The sequence below is a fragment of the Ranitomeya imitator genome, chromosome 10, assembly GCF_032444005.1.
Source record: "Ranitomeya imitator isolate aRanImi1 chromosome 10, aRanImi1.pri, whole genome shotgun sequence".
In the NCBI taxonomy this organism is placed as follows: Eukaryota; Metazoa; Chordata; class Amphibia; order Anura; family Dendrobatidae; genus Ranitomeya; species Ranitomeya imitator.
In genome coordinates, this window is record NC_091291.1 from 10,571,033 (window position 1) to 10,590,896 (window position 19,864).

General features: G+C 45.4%; 2 protein-coding genes across 2 annotated transcripts; both read left to right on the forward strand.

The window, feature by feature from the left end:
• The first annotated feature begins 2,906 nt into the window (after positions 1–2,906).
• Positions 2,907–11,380, forward strand: LOC138651613 (axoneme-associated protein mst101(2)-like). Its single transcript, XM_069741932.1, has 4 exons — positions 2,907–3,029; positions 3,377–3,449; positions 8,351–10,921; positions 10,974–11,380. The coding sequence occupies exons 1-4, from the start codon at positions 2,907–2,909 to the stop codon at positions 11,378–11,380; spliced, it is 3,174 nt and encodes a 1,057-aa protein (XP_069598033.1).
• Positions 11,381–11,872: 492 nt separating this feature from the next.
• Positions 11,873–19,322, forward strand: LOC138650838 (anti-sigma-I factor RsgI2-like). The gene is made up of 4 exons (XM_069740680.1): positions 11,873–11,941; positions 12,528–12,893; positions 14,888–15,154; positions 16,556–19,322. The coding sequence occupies exon 4, from the start codon at positions 17,807–17,809 to the stop codon at positions 18,737–18,739; it is 933 nt and encodes a 310-aa protein (XP_069596781.1). The 5' UTR covers positions 11,873–11,941; positions 12,528–12,893; positions 14,888–15,154; positions 16,556–17,806; the 3' UTR covers positions 18,740–19,322.
• The last annotated feature ends 542 nt before the right edge of the window (positions 19,323–19,864 follow it).

Below are 19,864 nucleotides of genomic sequence, written 5' to 3' on the forward strand. Positions count from 1 at the left end.
GGTTACATCACCAGACAGTGTTGCTGTGCTTGGTGATAACATCACCAGACAGTGGTGCTGTGCTTGGTGGCTACATCAACAGTGGTGCTCTGCTTGGTGGTAACATCACCAGACAGTGTTTCTGTGCTTGGTGGCTACATCACCAGACAGTGGTGCTGTGCTTGGTGGTTACATCACCAGACAGTGGTGCTGTGCTTGGTGGTAACATCACCAGACAGTGGTGCTATGCTTGGTGATAACATCACAAGAGTGGTGCCTGGTTTGGTGGTTACATCACCAGATAGTGGTGCTGTGCTTGGTGGTTACACCACCAGACAGTGGTGCTGTGCTTGGTGGTTACACCACCAGATAGTGGTGCTGTGTTTGGTGGTTACATCACCAGATAGTGGTGCTGTGCTTGGTGGTTACACCACCAGACAGTGGTGCTGTGCTTGGCGGTAACATCACCAGACAGTGGTGCTGTGCTTGGTGGTTACATCACCAGACAGTGGTGCTGTGCTTGGTGATTACATCACCAGACAGTGTTGCTGTGCTTGGTGGTAACATCACCAGACAGTGGTGCTGTGCTTGGTGGCTACATCACCAGACAGTGGTGCTGTGCTTGGTGGTAACATCACCAGACAGTGGTGCTATGCTTGGTGATAACATCACCAGAGTGGTGCTGTGTTTGGTGGTTACATCACCAGACAGTGTTGCTGTGCTTGGTGGTAACATCACCAGACAGTGGTGCTGTGCTTGGTGGCTACATCACCAAACAGTGGTGCTGTGCTTGGTGGTAACATCACCAGACAGTGGTGCTATGCTTGGTGATAACATCACCAGAGTGGTGCTGTGTTTGGTGGTTACATCACCAGATAGTGGTGCTGTGCTTGGTGGTTAAACCACCAGACAGTGGTGCTGTGCTTGGTGGTTACACCACCAGATAGTGGTGCTGTGTTTGGTGGTTACATCACCAGATAGTGGTGCTGTGCTTGGTGGTTACACCACCAGACAGTGGTGCTGTGCTTGGCGGTAACATCACCAGACAGTGGTGCTGTGCTTGGTGGTTACATCACCAGACAGTGGTGCTGTGCTTGGTGGTTACATCACCAGACAGTGTTGCTGTGCTTGGTGATAACATCACCAGACAGTGGTGCTGTGCTTGGTGGCTACATCACCAGACAGTGGTGCTCTGCTTGGTGGTAACATCACCAGACAGTGTTGCTGTGCTTGGTGGCTACATCACCAGACAGTGGTGCTGTGCTTGGTGGTTACATCACCAGACAGTGTTGCTGTGCTTGGTGGCTACATCACCAGACAGTGGTGCTGTGCTTGGTGGTAACATCACCAGACAGTGTTGCTGTGTTTGGTGATAACATCACCAGAGTGGTGCTGTGCTTGGTGGTTATACCACCAGACAGTGGTGCTGTGCTTGGCGGTAACATCACCAGACAGTGGTGCTGTGCTTGGTGGTTACATCACCAGACAGTGGTGCTGTGCTTGGTGGCTACATCACCAGACAGTGGTGCTGTGCTTGGTGGTAACACCACCAGACAGTGGTGCTATGCTTGGTGATAACATCACCAGAGTGGTGCTGTGTTTGGTGGTTATATCACCAGATAGTGGTGCTGTGCTTGGCGGTTACATCACCAGACAGTGGTGCTGTGCTTGTTGGTTACATTACCAAACAGTGGTGCTGTGCTTGGTGGTTACACCACCAGACAGTGGTGCTGTGCTTGGCGGTAACATCACCAGACAGTGGTGCTGTGCTTGGCGGTAACATCACCAGACAGTGGTGCTATGCTTGGTGATAACATCACCAGAGTGGTGCTGTGTTTGGTGGTTATATCACCAGATAGTGGTGCTGTGCTTGGCGGTTACATCACCAGACAGTGGTGCTGTGCTTGTTGGTTACATTACCAAACAGTGGTGCTGTGCTTGGTGGTTACACCACCAGACAGTGGTGCTGTGCTTGGCGGTAACATCACCAGACAGTGGTGCTGTGCTTGGCGGTAACATCACCAGACAGTGGTGCTGTGCTTGGTGGTTACATCACCAGACAGTGGTGCTGTGCTTGGTGATAACATCACCAGAGTGGTGCTGTGTTTGGTGGTTATATCACCAGATAGTGGTGCTGTGCTTGGCGGTTACATCACCAGACAGTGGTGCTGTGCTTGTTGGTTACATTACCAAACAGTGGTGCTGTACTTGGTGGTTACACCACCAGACAGTGGTGCTATGCTTGGCGGTAACATCACCAGACAGTGGTGCTGTGCTTGGTGGTGGCATCACCTGACAGTGGTGCTGTGCTTGGCAGTAACATCACTAGACAGTGGTGCTGTGCTTGGCGGTAACATCACCAGACAGTGGTGCTGTGCTTGGCAGTAACATCACTAGACAGTGGTGCTGTGCTTGGCGGTAACATCACCAGACAGTGGTGCTGTGCTTGGTGGTTACATCACCAGACAGTGGTGCTGTGCTTGGTGGTTACATCACCAGACAGTGTTGCTGTGCTTGGTGGTAACATCACCAGACAGTGGTGCTGTGATTGGTGATTACATCACCAGACAGTGGTGCTGTGCTTGGTGGTGGCATCACCTGACAGTGCTGTTGAGTTTAGGGGTTCCATCACATGACAGTGGTGATGTACTTATTGGTTCCTTGACAATGGAGCTGAGCTTGGTGGTTGCATCAGTTGATGGTGGCGCTGATCTTGAAAAGTTATGCAATTAATTGGTGAAGTATTTTAATTAGTCCGAAAAGTGATGTCTGCTGCCAAAAAACAGTGCCCAATAACTGCACATATTAAAGGCACACACCCTCTGCAAGTCTGTCAATTGAAGCCACATTCTTACTAGCTAGCTGTCTCAAACCACAAAGGGTTCACAATCCAAATTACTTCTCATGATGTTGTCTCATCAAAGCCCATGGCCACCACTTACTGGCTGCATCACCATTCACCTATAATATGTGATGGACCTGGAAATACATTACAGGAGATCAGTATGGATAAGGAGGTGGCCTTCCCAAGATGGTTGTCTCTCGGACAGGTCAACTGTACTCTATATAGTATATATCAGAAAACTTGAATTGCTTTTTACAGAAACCTCTGTAGATATCCTCTTCATCTTGATTTCGAGGCAGGGGATTTCTCAGAACTGTCCGCCCTCCAACCTCAGGTTTCATGTTTTACTTTCATAAAGTCTTCAGCAGAATCTTCAGTTTCTATCACTGAAGACTAAGGTAACGTTCTCTCCTTCTTTGACTTCATTATTTCCATAATTTTTTATAAAGGCATCCATATCATTTCTCGTGTACAGACTGAGGAGTTATGATGGTCGGGGTAGACTACAGAGGCCCCAATGGAATAATTAAATTGTGTTCCCTTTTTTTACAGTTTATACTTTCATCCCTTACAGCAGAGACTGTGACTGTGCACCCCCGACTGATCCTTGATATTAGGGTTGCCAGTAACGAACCGTTCTGACAGATATAATTGACGACAGATTCTGATATTACATTTTCATTAGTCATAAGGGACTTAATCCCCACAATGATTGGACAAATTCTATAATCTGCCAGGACAGATAGACAACCCCATACTTCTCTCCATACGTCCCTACACCCCCAGAGACGATTATATAAACCCATCCATTCCCTAGACCACCCGAGCTGTTGACAATTAGTACTTCACTATGATAGACCAGCAGGGATGCTGACAATACCCTAGACCCCCAGGAATGATTATATTAACATATCACTATCCAAGACCACCAGGGATGCTGACAAAAGCTACCTCACTAAGATAGACCACCATGGATGCTGAAAATACTCTAGACCACCAGGAATGATTATATTACCTTTCCCTACCCTAGACCACTAGAGATCCTGACAATAACTACCTCACTATGTTAGACTTCTGGGGATGCTGACAATACCCTAGACCACCAGGGATAACTATATTACCTTTTCCTTACCCCAGACCACCAAGAATGATTATATTAACCGTTCGATACCCTAGACCACAAGTAATGCTGGCAATTACTACTTCACTATGCTAGACCATCACGGATGCTGATGGTAACTTCCTCACTATCCTAGACCACCAGGAAAGCTGACAATAACTACCTCACTATGCTAGACCACCAGGAAAGCTGACAATAACTACCTCACTATGCTAGACCACCAGGAAAGCTGACAATAACTACCTCACTATGCTAGACCACCAGGGAAGCTGACAATAACTACCTCACTATGCTAGACCACCAGGAAAGCTGACAATAACTACCTCACTATGCTAGACCACCAGGGAAGATGACAATAACTACCTCACTATGCTAGACCACCAGGGAAGATGACAATAACTACCTCACTATGCTAGACCACCAAGAAAGCTGACAATAACTACCTCATTATGCTAGACCACCAGGGAAGATGACAATAACTACCTCACTATGCTAGACCACCAGGGAAGATGACAATAACTACCTCACTTTGCTCGACCACCAGGAAAGCTGACAATAACTACCTCACTTTGCAAGACCACCAGGGATGCTGACAATAACTACCTCACTATGCAAGACCACCAGGGATGCTGACATTAACCACCTCACTACCCAAGACCACCAGGGATGCTGACAATAACTACCTCACTATGCAAGACCACCAGGGATGCTGAAAATAACTACCTCACTATGCTAGACCACCAGGGATGCTGACATTAACCACCTCACTACCCTAGACCACCAGGGATGCTGGCAATAACTACCTCACCAAGTTAGGCTACCAGGGAAGCTGACAATAACTTCCTCACTACCCTAGACCACCAGGAACGCTGACATTAACTTCCTCACTATGCTAGACCACCAGGGATGCTGGCAATAAATTCCTCACTACCCTAGACCACCAGGGATACTGACATTAACTTCCTCACTACCCTAGACCACCAGGGATACTGACATTAACTTCCTCACTACCCTAGACCACCAGTGATGCTGACAAAGCTTCCTCACTATGTTAGACCACCAGTGATGCTGGCAATAACTTCCTGACTACCCTAGACCACCTAGACCACCAGGAATGTTGACAATATCTTCCTCACTATGCTAGACCACCAGGGAAGCTGACAATAACTATCTCACTACCCTAGACCACCAGGGAAGCTGACAATAACTATCTCACTACCCTAGACCACCAGGGACGCTGACAATAACTTCCTCACTATGCTTGACCACCAAGGTTTTTGGCACGGACTACTTCAATAGAATAGGCAAATGATGCCAAAACTGCCAACCAAGCTGCCATTTATCCCTTAACTGCCCTGGGCCACCAGGGATCTTAGTATTCACACCTTTATAGTCTTATACCACAAGGACATTAGGTATTTTGTATTTGCTTCTGGCACACGTCACCATGTGTCATGTTTGGCTACTAATTTGGAACTGTGAGGGTGGTCTCCGAGAGGCTTCCTATTGCTCATGGTGAAGGGGGATGTGATCCTTATACTTAGAGTATGTTAGGAGTTCTCTGCTGGTCACTGACACTTAAGATCTTCTTCAAAGTGTGATGAAGCTCCGGGGTTAGATAAAGGCGGCCGACTGTATAGATATGGGGTCCGTGAACCTACAGGACCCAGCTTAGTCCATTTTATAGAAAGAGACCCTCTATAGAAAGAAACCCTCTATAGAAAGGGACCCTCTATAGAAAGAGACCCCCTATAGAAAGAGACGATCTATAGAAAGAGACCCTCTATAGAAAGAGACCCCCTATAGAAAGAGACGATCTATAGAAAGAGACCTTCTATAGAAAGAGACCCCCTATAGAAAGAGACGATCTATAGAAAGAGACCTTCTATAGAAAGAGACGATCTATAGAAAGAGACCCTCTATAGAAAGAGATCCAACCACATCAACATCCTAGCTGACCGCCTCTGAAGAGATAACAGTTGCCTCCGCTCACAATTCTATTGCTTCCTTTTTTCTTCATTTTTGTGTGTGTAAATTGCTAAGAAAAGTTACACATGTAGCAGAACTGAATTGTTTCACTTCTACATAGTGATACAGAAATGACTCAGCTTTGCTACATCTCCGCCGCGCCGTCCGCTACATTTCTGCATCTCACAGAAGCAAACTTGTATCAGCCATGTATTGGAAAGCTAAAACTTTTTTATATTACTTTTTTTTTTTATTTACTTATCCTTTTTTTACAATAATATTTGCAGTACCTATGTGAAAACAAACTTCAATCCAAGACAAGACACAGAATGATACAAAGAATCACGCGGAAAGTTATAATAATAATGCGCAGCGCGCCGAAACAAAGCAACAAATGTAAAAGATCATTAAAATAGATTAACTTCCTCTTTTCCATTTCTGTTGTATCCCAGAAGAAACTTTTTATCTTTTTATACAATTTTTTTTTTCAAATCAGCTTCAATCATTAAGATATTAATGGAAAAAAAAAATTATTGGAAATATACACTGTACAGTATTAACTCTTCGGTGCCGTGTGGCCTCACTATATGGAGTGAGTTTAGGAGCTGCTCCGTGCAGTGCAGGTGCCAGCTGTGCCACACAGTCGGCATCGGACTGTGACTTCTTGTTGTATCAAGCTCCAATCGCAATAGTTAATCCTCTGAGATGTCCATGATGTGATCGCTGGCTGCCAATGGGATGCTCTGGCCCCCCGCCATACTTTGAAGCCATATAAATGTTACTATGTCCCGAAAAATTTAACAACAAAGTGTAGTAGATTCATGTCCCCTAGGAGGAAAAAAGATAAAGTGAGAATAAATTTTAATACGAAAAACATAAAAAAGCTTAAAAAGTCAAATCAGACCCGTTTATCTCAATTTAAAAATTAAAAAAATACACGTTTGATACATAAAATTCAAAGTTAATGATCCAAACACAAAGCGGAATATTCTTTTGTTCTTATTTTTATTACATTTTATTTTATTAAATTCAAAACATTATGGAGCTCAGAAAATGGCGACATAAGCAAAAATTTGTTACATTTTGTTAATTAAAACAAGGGCGATTAGAAAGCTGATACGTTCAGCTCCATTGAAACAGAGGCCCCTTGCAGTGTCCAGGTAATTAAACGGGAGATTGTCTGGGGAAAAAGACAATGAGACTGAGATTTGTTTGCCTATAGGAGGAGAAGATTACTTCCCAAGGAATGAGCTTCCTATGATCAAAGGAATCTGGACAATTGCAGCTAGAGGGTACGGCGGTGGTCAGTGATGAATATTGGGGTTTTGCAACAAACCAATGTTTATAAGAGACATATTTTCAACCTCGTAGCAAAGGGATAAACAGAATGCATTCACTCACAACACCGCAAGGCCGGCAGAGTCCCTCCAACTTAATAACGGTCCAAAGAATTGTGCTATACATGTCGTCTTTCATCTCTATAAAAAAATAAATTTGTGATAATGAACATGACGACAATATCTCTCGACTAGGATCTCCAAGAGCGAAGATATCCTGTAAGTTGGGAATCTCATAAAATTCTATCAGACCTAGCGCTTCCCACAAGCAGCCCCCACATAAGCTCATCAAGGGGAGGTATGCGGGCATAACTTTGAGCTAATAAAAAGCGGCAGTTTGGCTTTGGTCATTTATTAGTCCTTGAAATGTACAGCATGCTATGGGTTCTGTCTCTTTTTCCTAAGGAGTACCTCCCTCCTCTAATCTCTGACATCAGGTTTAGTAATTCTCTTTCATTATTCCTTATTATCTTATGCAATTGTACATATTGTATTGTTTTGTTCCCATTTGTATCATCTTTGTATATGTTTTGTAAACATTGTCTACGTTTCTGGATTAACTATATAAAATGTAATAGCTGTGTTCCTCTTGCTCTGAAAACCGCACCCCTGAATCCATACACTGTCTGTAACCAGTGTAAAATCGGTCCTGTGGCAGCCAGTAGTTCCTTTTGTTATTGTGGAGCTGGCAATGACTGTACCGGGGTATATATATATATATATATACCATGAGCTGGAATTGGAGGTGTATATACCGTACGCTCACTGTGAGTTTCCCAATAGCCGGCCTAGTAGAGGAAGCAGCAGCTTCCTCGTCAATCATTCGTCACTCAATAGCGTAATTCTTCTGAAGATTGGAGACAGCAGAGTTGTATCCTCTGACAAATTGGTGGCAGTGGTGAGATCTGTGTGACCTCCATGGTTGTTATCCTTAACATGGAGTAATAAATAAAATGATTGCCCTGAATAAAGCAAAACCAGAGGCAAAGCCATAAGCAGTGCAAGAGGCTGTACCAGGAAAGGCACCAGAGGCTGCATCAGTTGCAACATCAGAGGCAGAAGCAGAAAAAGCACCAGAGGCAGCTCCAAAGGCATAACCAGAGGCAGAACCAGAAAAAGCATCAGAGGCAGCTCCAAAGGCAGAACCAGAAAAAGCACCAGAGGAAGCTCCAGAGGCAGAACCAGAAAAAGCACCAGAGGAAGCTCCAAAGGCAGAACCAGAGGCAGAACCAGAAAAAGCACCAGAGGAAGCTCCAAAGGCAGAACCAGAAAAAGCACCAGAGGAAGCTCCAAAGGCAGAACCAGAGGCAGAACCAGAAAAAGCACCAGAGGAAGCTCCAAAGGCAGAACCAGAGGCAGAACCAGAGAAAGCACCAGAGGCAGCTCCAAAGGCAGAACCAGAAAAAGCACCAGAGGCAGCTCCAAAGCCAGAACCAGAGGCAGAACCAGAAAAAGCACCAGAGGCAGCTCCAAAGGCAGAACCAGAGGCAGAACCAGAAAAAGCATCAGAGGCAGCTCCAAAGGCAGAACCAGAAAAAGCACCAGAGGAAGCTCCAAAGGCAGAACCAGAAAAAGCACCAGAGGAAGCTCCAAAGGCAGAACCAGAGGCAGAGCCAGAAAAAGCACCAGAGGAAGCTTCAAAGGCAGAACCAGAAAAAGCACCAGAGGAAGCTCCAAAGGCAGAACCAGAGGCAGAACCAGAAAAAGCACCAGAGGAAGCTCCAAAGGCAGAACCAGAGGCAGAACCAGAGAAAGCACCAGAGGCAGCTCCAAAGGCAGAACCAGGAAAAACACCAGAGGCAGCTCCAAAGGCAGAACCAGAGGCAGAACTAGAAAAAGCACCAGAGGCAGCTCCAAAGGCAGAACCAGGAAAAGCACCAGAGGCAGCTCCAAAGGCAGAACCAGAGGCAGAACCAGAAAAAGCACCAAAGGCAGCTCCAAAGGCAGAACCAGAGGCAGAACCAGGAAAAGCACCAGAGGCAGCTCCAAAGGCAGAACCAGAGCCAGAACCAGAAAAAGCACCAGAGGCAGCTCCAAAGGCAGAACCAGAAAAAGCACCAGAGGCAGCTCCAAAGGCAGAACCAGAGGCAGAACCAGAAAAAGCACCAGAGGCAGCTCCAAAGGCAGAACCAGAGGCAGAACCAGGAAAAGCACCAGAGGCAGCTCCAAAGGCAGAACCAGAGGCAGAACCAGAAAAAGCACCAGAGGCAGCTCCAAAGGCAGAACCAGGAAAAGCACCAGAGGCAGCTCCAAAGGCAGAACCAGGAAAAGCACCAGAGGCAGCTCCAAAGGCAGAACCAGAGGCAGAACCAGAGGCAGAACCAGGAACAGCACCAGAGGCAGCTCCAAAGGCAGAACCAGAGGCAGAACCAGGAAAAGCACCAGAGGCAGCTCCAAAGGCAGAACCAGAGGCAGAACCAGAAAAAGCACCAGAGGCAGCTCCAAAGGCAGAACCAGAGGCAGAACCAGAAAAAGCACCAGAGGCAGCTCCAAAGGCAGAACCAGAGGCAGAACCAGAAAAAGCATCAGAGGCAACTCCAAAGGCAGAACCAGAGGCAGAACCAGAAAAAGCACCAGAGGCAGCTCCAAAGGCAGAACCAGAGGCAGAACCAGAAAAAGCACCAGAGGAAGCTCCAAAGGCAGAACCAGGAAAAGCACCAGAGGCAGCTCCAAAGGCAGAACCAGAGGCAGAACCAGAAAAAGCACCAGAGGCAGCTCCAAAGGCAGAACCAGAGGCAGAACCAGGAAAAGCACCAGAGGCAGCTCCAAAGGCAGAACCAGAGCCAGAACCAGAAAAAGCACCAGAGGCAGCTCCAAAGGCAGAACCAGAAAAAGCACCAGAGGCAGCTCCAAAGGCAGAATCAGAGGCAGAACCAGAAAAAGCACCAGAGGCAGCTCCAAAGGCAGAACCAGAGGCAGAACCAGGAAAAGCACCAGAGGCAGCTCCAAAGGCAGAACCAGAGGCAGAACCAGAAAAAGCACCAGAGGCAGCTCCAAAGGCAGAACCAGGAAAAGCACCAGAGGCAGCTCCAAAGGCAGAACCAGGAAAAGCACCAGAGGCAGCTCCAAAGGCAGAACCAGAGGCAGAACCAGAGGCAGAACCAGGAACAGCACCAGAGGCAGCTCCAAAGGCAGAACCAGAGGCAGAACCAGGAAAAGCACCAGAGGCAGCTCCAAAGGCAGAACCAGAGGCAGAACCAGAAAAAGCACCAGAGGCAGCTCCAAAGGCAGAACCAGAGGCAGAACCAGAAAAAGCACCAGAGGCAGCTCCAAAGGCAGAACCAGAGGCAGAACCAGAAAAAGCATCAGAGGCAACTCCAAAGGCAGAACCAGAGGCAGAACCAGAAAAAGCACCAGAGGCAGCTCCAAAGGCAGAACCAGAGGCAGAACCAGAAAAAGCACCAGATTCAGCTCCAAAGGCAGAACCAGAAAAAGCACCAGAGGAAGCTCCAAAGGCAGAACCAGAGGCAGAACCAGAAAAAGCACCAGAGGAAGCTCCAAAGGCAGAACCAGAGGCAGAACCAGAGAAAGCACCAGAGGCAGCTCCAAAGGCAGAACCAGAAAAAGCACCAGAGGAAGCTCCAAAGCCAGAACCAGAGGCAGAACCAGAAAAAGCACCAGAGGCAGCCCCAAAGGCAGAACCAGGAAAAGCACCAAAAGGCAGCTCCAAAGGCAGAACCAGAGGCAGAACCAGAAAAAGCACCAGAGGCAGCTCCAAAGGCAGAACCAGAGGTAGAACCAGGAAAAGCACCAGAGGCAGCTCCAAAGGCAGAACCAGAGGCAGAACCAGGAAAAGCACCAGAGGCAGCTCCAAAGGCAGAACCAGAGGCAGAACCAGAAAAAGCACCAGAGGCAGCTCCAAAGGCAGAACCAGAGGTAGAACCAGGAAAAGCAGCAGAGGCAGCTCCAAAGGCAGAACCAGAGGCAGAACCAGGAAAAGCACCAGAGGCAGCTCCAAAGGCAGAACCAGAGGCAGAACCAGAAAAAGCGTCAGAGGCAACTCCAAAGGCAGAACCAGAGGCAGAACCAGAAAAAGCACCAGAGACAGCTCCAAAGGCAGAACCAGGAAAAGCATCAGAGGAAGCTCCAAAGGCAGAACCAGGGGCAACATCAGAGTTAGGACCCGTGTAAGTACCAGAAACAACACCAGTTGCAGCTTCAGAGGCAGAACCAAAAACAGCATCAGAGGCAGTACCAGAAGAGCAACAAACAAGGCCCCAGAGGCAGAAACAGAGGCTCCATCAGAGGCAGCACCAGAAACCACATCATCTGCAGCTCTAAAAGCAGTACCAGCACCAGCACCATAGGCAGTTCCAGAGACAGAAGCATCGCCATAGGCAGCACTAGAGGCATCATCAAAAAAAGCACCTGGAAAGCCCCTAATAGCCGCTCCAGAAACAGCAGAGAAAGTACCAGAGGAAGCATTTGGCAGAATGAGTGATAAAGTGTAAGTATAGCAGTTCCATGCTGGGAAGATGCCAGATTCTGGCTTTGATCTCTCTACCTTCCTGATCGTATTTATGAGTAAACAATTAATAAATATTATACAGGATTATCCTATTCCTGACTGCTAAACCCGAATATTGAGGAATGTAAATCTAATATCGGCATCTTCTGTTTTACAGGTCACTTTCCTTTAAAGGAGAATGAAGTTTTCTCATTTCACTATTCTTTTCCTACTTCAGAAACTTAGTAAGTGCCAATCATGAATTATCTATTATCTATCGATCATCTATTATCTATCGATCATCTATTATCTATCTATTATCTATTATCTATCTATCTATCTATCTATCTATTATCTATCTATCTATCTATCTATCTATTATCTATCTATGTATCTATTATCTATCTGTTATCTATCAATCTATTATTTATATATCTATCATATATTTATTATCTATTTATCTATTATCTATCTAGTATCTATTATCTATTATCTATCTATTATCTATTAATTTATCTAAAATATTTTTTCTGATTATCTATTTATCTACCCATTGCACAATACTGAGCTTTCTTGAAGCTTTGAGCGATTGATGAAGACTCAGTATTATTACAAGTTACATAAACACTGTACACTATGGGTGAATAAAGGAAGGTTTGTATGTACAGAGTAACCTTTGTTTTATTTATCTGTATCAATAAATCAGTAGAACGTGCAACAATAAGAAAAAGTGTAGAATATTTTATCAGAGAAATTCACATTTAGTTCCAGATGTAAATTCTGCCCCATCGCTATATACTGACTCTACCCCATATTGTGTTCCTTCTTCAGGTGTCGTTCAGTCCAACGTCTTATTGTTACAACCTCCGGCCGTAGCCGCCATGCTCGGTTCCTCTGTTAATTTGAGTTGCCACATGCAGGTAAATGGCGTGAAACTGGTCCGGGTGAATTTATACTGGTTAATTCCATTACCCAACAACAACAAATTCAAAGAACGGCTGCATCCGAAAACCAAAAACGAAAGTGACCGGAGCAGAAAATCTCGTCTGATCTATCCGAACTTTACAGAAGACCTATCTCTGACCATCGAGGATGTCCAACTGTCCTACACCGACACCTACATATGTGAAACGTCCCTGGTGATAGGAGAGAAGAATAAGCTTGTTACTGGGAATGGAACATATCTACTGGTTTATGGTGAGCAAAATAGCTACTATCTATCTAGAAAAACAAGCAGCACTCCTAGTAATGTGAAAAAGTAAGGGACTTATATTAACCCATGCGGAAACATTTCGGTTCGATAATAGAGCTTTTCTCCAGAGAACCGAAACTTTGCCACATGTGCTAATAAACAGCCCTTAACTTTTTAATGTTTCGGCTCTCCCAGCTGTCAAACTGCGAGTCTTTCCCAAACCATGAACATTCACAGTATATATAGATCAGATGATCACACCTTTAAGTCCCCTGAGGGGACTATTAAATCCAGTAAAAAAAAAAGTTTTTAAAAATATGAAAAAATAAAATATAAAAGTTCAAATCATCCCCCCTTGTGTCCCGTTAAAAATAAGGCAATTTTAGAAAATTAAAATACACATTTTTGGCATCACTAAAACATAAAAGTCCAATATATCAAAATATGAAGAAAATGAAAACTGTACTAATGTCTGGTGGAAAAACTAAAACTTCACATCACCCTGAAAACACCATCCCCACCATCAAACATGCTGGGAGCAGCTTCATGCTGTGGGGAGGCTTTTCTTCAGCAGGGGCAGGGAAGCTGGTCAGAGTTGATGGGAAGAAAGATGGAGCTAAGTACAGGGCAATCCTGGAGGAAACTGTCATGATCCAGGCCAGGTTTTGTTTAGTCTTTTCCGGTCTAGTCATGTCAGGAGTTATCTTTCACAGCCTCGTTCCTGTGTCCGGTCTGCTATATGTCTGTGCTGCTACCTGTGTTCAGTGCCACCTATATTGTTTGCCTTCAGCGTGCTAGCTGGCTCTGGTGAGTTCCTGATCTGTCCTGCTGCATTCAGTTAATCTGACCCGTGTTTCTTTATCTATCTACTTGTCTCTGCTCCTCCTGACTTCCCTGATTGTTTGGATTTCCCAGTACCTAACTTTGGCTTGACTCAGACCTGATTTTGTCTCTCTCTCCTCTGATATTCCTGCTACTGACCGGTACTGACCCTTGATCTCCTCTGACTCTGTGCCTCAGTTTTTCCATTTTGCACTGCGTTTTCCTCTGGTATTGACTCGGCTCTCTGACTATTCTGCTGCCACCTAGTGGTGGCTTCGCTGTACTGCTGTGGGTCTGCTTCTCTGCGGGATATTCAGCTCACTCTCCACTCTGTAGCTATCTAGTGGAGCTTGCGTTACTCTGCATTAACCCTCAGTAGTACAGTGTGAAAGAAACATTATAGAGGCTACAAAATACTTGAGAATGGGGCATAAGTTCACCTTCCAGCAGGACAAGGACACCAAACATCCTGCCAGAGCTACAATGGAGGGTTTAGATCAGAGCATATTCCAGTGTGTGAACGGCCCAGTCACCGTCCAGACCCAAATCCCAGAGAATCTACGACAAGACGCGAAAATGACTGATCACCAACATCTCAATACAATCTCTCTGAGCGAGAGTGAGGGGGCAAAGAAGAAGGGGCAAAATGTCACCTTTAGGTGTGCAAAGCTGGAGAGACAGATCCCAGAAGACTGCAGAGAAAGCTGGAAGACAGACTCTAAAAGACTGCAGAGAAAGGTGGGAGAGACACACCCCAAAAGACTGAAGCAGTAATTACAGTGAAAGGTGGTCCTACAAAGTATTGACTCGGGGGGCTGAACACAAATGCTCCTCACAATTTTCAGATTTACAACTTTCAAATATTTAGAAAACCTTGTACCATTTCCTTTTACGCCTCACATTTAAGTTTTGGGGGTAAAGTGGAAAAAATGTGTAAAAGTTCTCAGAATATGAATACTTTTTCAAGTATTTTTTATACCTTGTTTATGCCCTGTGAATGTTCACGGCTTGAAAAAGGTTCACACGGTTTGAAGAACCAAAACATCGCCCACACAGGGGTGAATGAAGACCACAGGTTTTTTTTCTTACTATGTCATATATGAACTGCAGTCATTTTTTCCATCTATCTATCTCTTATTCTGGCAATTTACTTCTTCCTACATTTAATAATTTACAGATGACTTGATGACATTTATGAACCAGAGTGACATCGTCTGTAAAGTTGAGGTACAAGCACCGCAGGACGTGGATCTAGTTTGGGATCTTCAGGGTCAGGAGGACAACGTTTGGTCCAGTGTGATCCCGGCTTCACACAATTCATACTGGATCGTAAGTGTGATGATGAACTGGACTCAACGGTGCCAAGAGAACAGGACCTTCACCTGTAAGCTCAGGTACAAGGGGCAGAGTCTGGTGGAACACAGTATGGAGGCCCCCTGTGCAGGTAAAGTATGCCGAGACAGGAGTTATATTACATTATTCTGTATGCTAGTATATACTGTATATTGTATATACCGTAAGGGATCGTATCTCTGGTGCTTACACAAGGATCCAGTTCATAGGTTCAAAACAAGCGTGCCGTTTACTAAATGTCCATAAACCATCCAGCTTACTTCTGGGTACAACAGGCATAACAGAACCAAAGTGGAAAATAAACAGTCCATGTACAACACGGGTCACCTGGTTGAATGTCTGACCTACACACAGCAGAAACTGAGCCATAGAAGCAAGGTCTTTGCACCTTGCACAAACCACACTAATGATACAGCCGAATTCCTATATAACTGCCGTACCACAACACCCCTGGGTCAGGATAAGTGAGCAGCCAGTCCCACCCATCTCTTTGACTGCTCGGAAACCCATCCCTGGACACATCCTATTAGCGCTCGCAGCCATATAAGGGCTGGAGCCTGCTTTCCGGGCTTATATCACCGAGGCTACCAACCTCGATGATACGTATCTCCCCTCGAGAATCTGTCTGGCAGCCACAGAGGAGATATAGGACTGAAAATATTCTTAATCCGCTCATACAATGTGAATAACTGTCCTGATGATATATGGTAGCGTAAGGGAAAATATTAAAAAGATGCATGCATGGGTCTTCTTGTGATAGTGTGTCTGCAAAGAGCGGTGTGTCTGGTAATAATACTCAGTTTTGATAAGAAGCATCTGGTGTTAAAAGTTGACTGATCATAGAATCAAAGATTGTCAGAGATGGAAAGGACCTCCAGGGTCCTCTTGTCCAACCCCCTGCTTAATGCAGGAGTCATTAAACCATCTCAGACAGATGTCTGTCCAGCCTCTGAAGACTTCCATTGAATGAGAACTCACCACCTCTCATGGCCGCCTGTTTCACTCATTGATCAGGTGACGATTAGAAATGTTTCGGAGAAATAAACGAATATATTCAAATTGATTCATCATCCATTAGGAGTGGGATTGCAAGTCAGCAGATATTTTGCTGGATTCTTTTGAGGACTGGGAAAGGCTAAAATAGATAAGTGTTAAAACTCATCTATTCACATCATCTCTGATCTCTTCACCGTCACCGCAGATCCCCGTTCCCCTGCGCTGATGTTCTTTTCTACTATCGCTCCATGCCGATGATGATGTGTGATTGTCCTCATGCAGTCATATGTGGGGGGCAGTTCACATAATGACATACATTGCCCCCCCACCTGGCTTGTCCGCACAAAGCTGATCACCACCTCGGATTTTCTTGAACACCAGGATGGAGTAATGGATGAAAAGAAGATGTCAATGTGTAAAACTCCTCCTGACTGTTACATGATGTCTGGGACGTTCTGGCTGGACCTCTTATAACTGACTGTTTGCATTATTTTAGGTGACCTACATTTCCCTCCACAGCCCACCATGCTCTACATCCTGATTCTGGGAAACTCTTTCCTAATCCTGATCATTATAATTGTTCTTTTATTTTTCTTGGTGAAGAGGAAGAAGAATAGAAAAGTCCAAGTTGTTGTACCATATGCCAATTTTTCCAATACCTCAAGGAAATATTATAATCATTGAATATAAGGGTCTGTTTCGGGGGTACAACCTGAAGCCCCCAACCTGCTGGACAGAAACTCAGCTGATCTACTCTGTGATAATTTACGTCTGTATGAAGATCACTGGATATATCCTCAGCTATAGATGGACTCCTCTGCTAACTTAGCAACACAACCGCAGGAGCAGTAGGACGGTCCGACCAACTCTGTCTGTATGTGTCTGCATCTCATGTGTTTGGGGCCCATACACATGAGATAGCTGTCAGACGAACTCTAGACCCCTCTGTCCCCTCCGAAGTCTTCCGCTCTCTGAAAACACCTCTGTCTTCTACAGGCTCCTCTGTCTTCTCCAGGCTCCTCTGACACCTTTGTCCCTTCCAGGTGCCTCCATCCTCCCCAACTCCTACAGACACCTTTATCCTCCCCTCCTACAGATACCTCTATCCTCCCCAACTTCTACAGACACCTCTGTCCTCCCCAACTCCTACAGACACCTTCATCCTCCCAACTCCTACAGACACCTCTGTCCTCCCCAACTCCTACAGACACGTCTATCCTCCCCAACTTCTACAGACACCTCTATCCTCTCCAACTCCTATAGACAGCTCTATCCTCCCCAACTTCTACACACGCTTCTGTCCTCCCTAACTCCTACAGACACCTCTATCCTCCCCAACTCCTACAGACAACTCTATCCTCCCCAACTCCTACAGACACCTCTATCCTCCCCAACTCCTACAGACACCTCTGTCCTCTCCAACTCCTACAGATACCTCTATACTCCCCAACTCCTACAGACACCTCTATCCTCCTCAACTTCTACAGACACCTCTATCCTCCCCAACTCCTACAGACACCTATATCCTCCCCAACTCCTACAGACACCTCTATCCTCCCCAACTCCTACAGACACCTCTTTCCATCTCAACTCCTACAGACACCTCTATCCTTTCCAACTCCTACAGACACCTCTATCCTCCCCAACTTTGACAGACCCCTCAATCCTCCCCAACTCCTACAGACACCTATATCCTCTCCAACTCCTACAGATACCTCTATCCTCTCCAACTCCTACAGATACCTCTATGCTCCCAAACTTCTACAGACACCTCTATCCTCCCCAACTCCCACAGACACCTATCCTCCCCAACTTTGACAGACCACTATATCCTCCCCAACTCCTACAGACACCTCTATCCTCCCCAACTCCTACAGACACCTCTGTCCTCTCCAACTCATACAGACACCTCTGTCTTCTCCAACTCCTACAGATACCTCTATACTTCCCAACTCCTACAGACGCCTCTATCCTCCTCAACTTCTACAGACACCTCTATCCTCCCCAACTTCTACAGACACCTCTGTCCTCCCCAACTCCTACAGACACCTTCATCCTCCCAACTCCTACAGACACCTCTGTCCTCCCCAACTCCTACAGACACGTCTATCCACGCCAACTTCTACAGACACCTCTATCCTTTCCAACTCCTATAGACACCTCTATCCTCCCCAACTCCTACAGACACCTCTTTCCTCCCCAACTCCTACAGACATCTCTATCCTCTCCAACTCCTACAGACATCTCTATCCTTTCCAACTCCTACAGACACCTTTATCCTCCCCTCCTACAGACACCTCTATCCTCCACAACTTCTACAGACACCTCTGTCCTCCCCAACTCCTACAGACACCTTCATCCTCCCAATTCCTACAGACACCTCTGTCCTCTCCAACTCCTACAGACACGTCTATCCACCCCAACTTCTATCCACCTCTATCCTCTCCAACTCCTACAGACACCTCCGTCCTCCCCAACTTCTACAGACACCTCTATCCTGCCCAACTTCTACAGACACCTCTATCGTCCCCAACTCCTACAGATACTTCTATCCTCCCCAACTTCTACAGACACCTCTGTCCTCCCCAACTCCTACAGACACTTCTATCCTCCCCAACTCCTACAGACACCTCTATCCTCCCCAACTCCTACAGACACTTCTATCCTCCCCAACTCATAGACACCTATATCCTTCTCAACTTCTACAGACACCTCTCTCCTCCGCAACTCCTACAGACACCTCTATCCTCCCCAACTTCTACAGACACCTCTGTCCTCCCCAACTCCTACAGACATCTCTATCCTCCCCAACTCATAGACACCTTTATCCTCCCCAACTTCTACATTCACCTCTATCCTCCCCATCCACTATGATGTAATATCTGGACACTGTGATTTTGACGCTACATAAATATCAAGTGTCAAAACTGCACCAATTCCTGATCATTGGCACGTATACTAAGAGGTATAAGGAGGAGGCAAAATCCTAATGTTCCAGTGATTGCTACAATGCATCAGTCTGAATTACAGACTGTTCAGCTAAAAAAGTATTGACTAGAATTTATTCAATTGTATCGCTTCTTAGCTGAGAAAGTTGTATCATCAGCCTGCTATATTCCAATATAACCTAGAATTGTTTTCATTCATCTGTAGCAAACTGAGAACTTGTGAAAGATGGAGAATTGAAACATAAAATATATTGAAAAGTCTGTATAATGCTGTGTGCGCAGTACTATGATAATAAAAATGCCTGTTGAGAACTTTTTCGTATGTGTCATGTTTGCGGTCTCAGTTCCGGGGGTTTGAAGTCTATTCTGCTAATGCTGCATAGGTGTTAATAAATGGTAAAAACAGGATGTAAATACAAATTTATATGCGTGATAGTATTACCTGTGGTCTTATTTTCACAGAAGAAACATTAGATTCACGTTATCTAGGTCAGATTTCTTTCCAGTTCATAAGAAATTAAAAATAAATATATTTTTAAATATTCAATATTATAATAGATTTTAACTAAGACGTTACATATATTTGGTAAACGCTCCATAAACATAACTGGATACTATATATCAAATATGTAAGACCACAGAAAACTGATATTATTAAAAAGGTGGAAGTGTTAAGAAACCGCAGCAACTCAGGTATGAAGTGGAGAGGAGACCCCATAACATTACAGAGCGGGGGGCCAAGTGCTGAGGAGCAGAGGGCAGAAAAGTCACAACCGCTCTGCTGACCCCATAACTCCATAATAAATAAAGTGCTAGTGCAGTAGAACACCAGTAGATGTCACCATAAATCCGTGGGA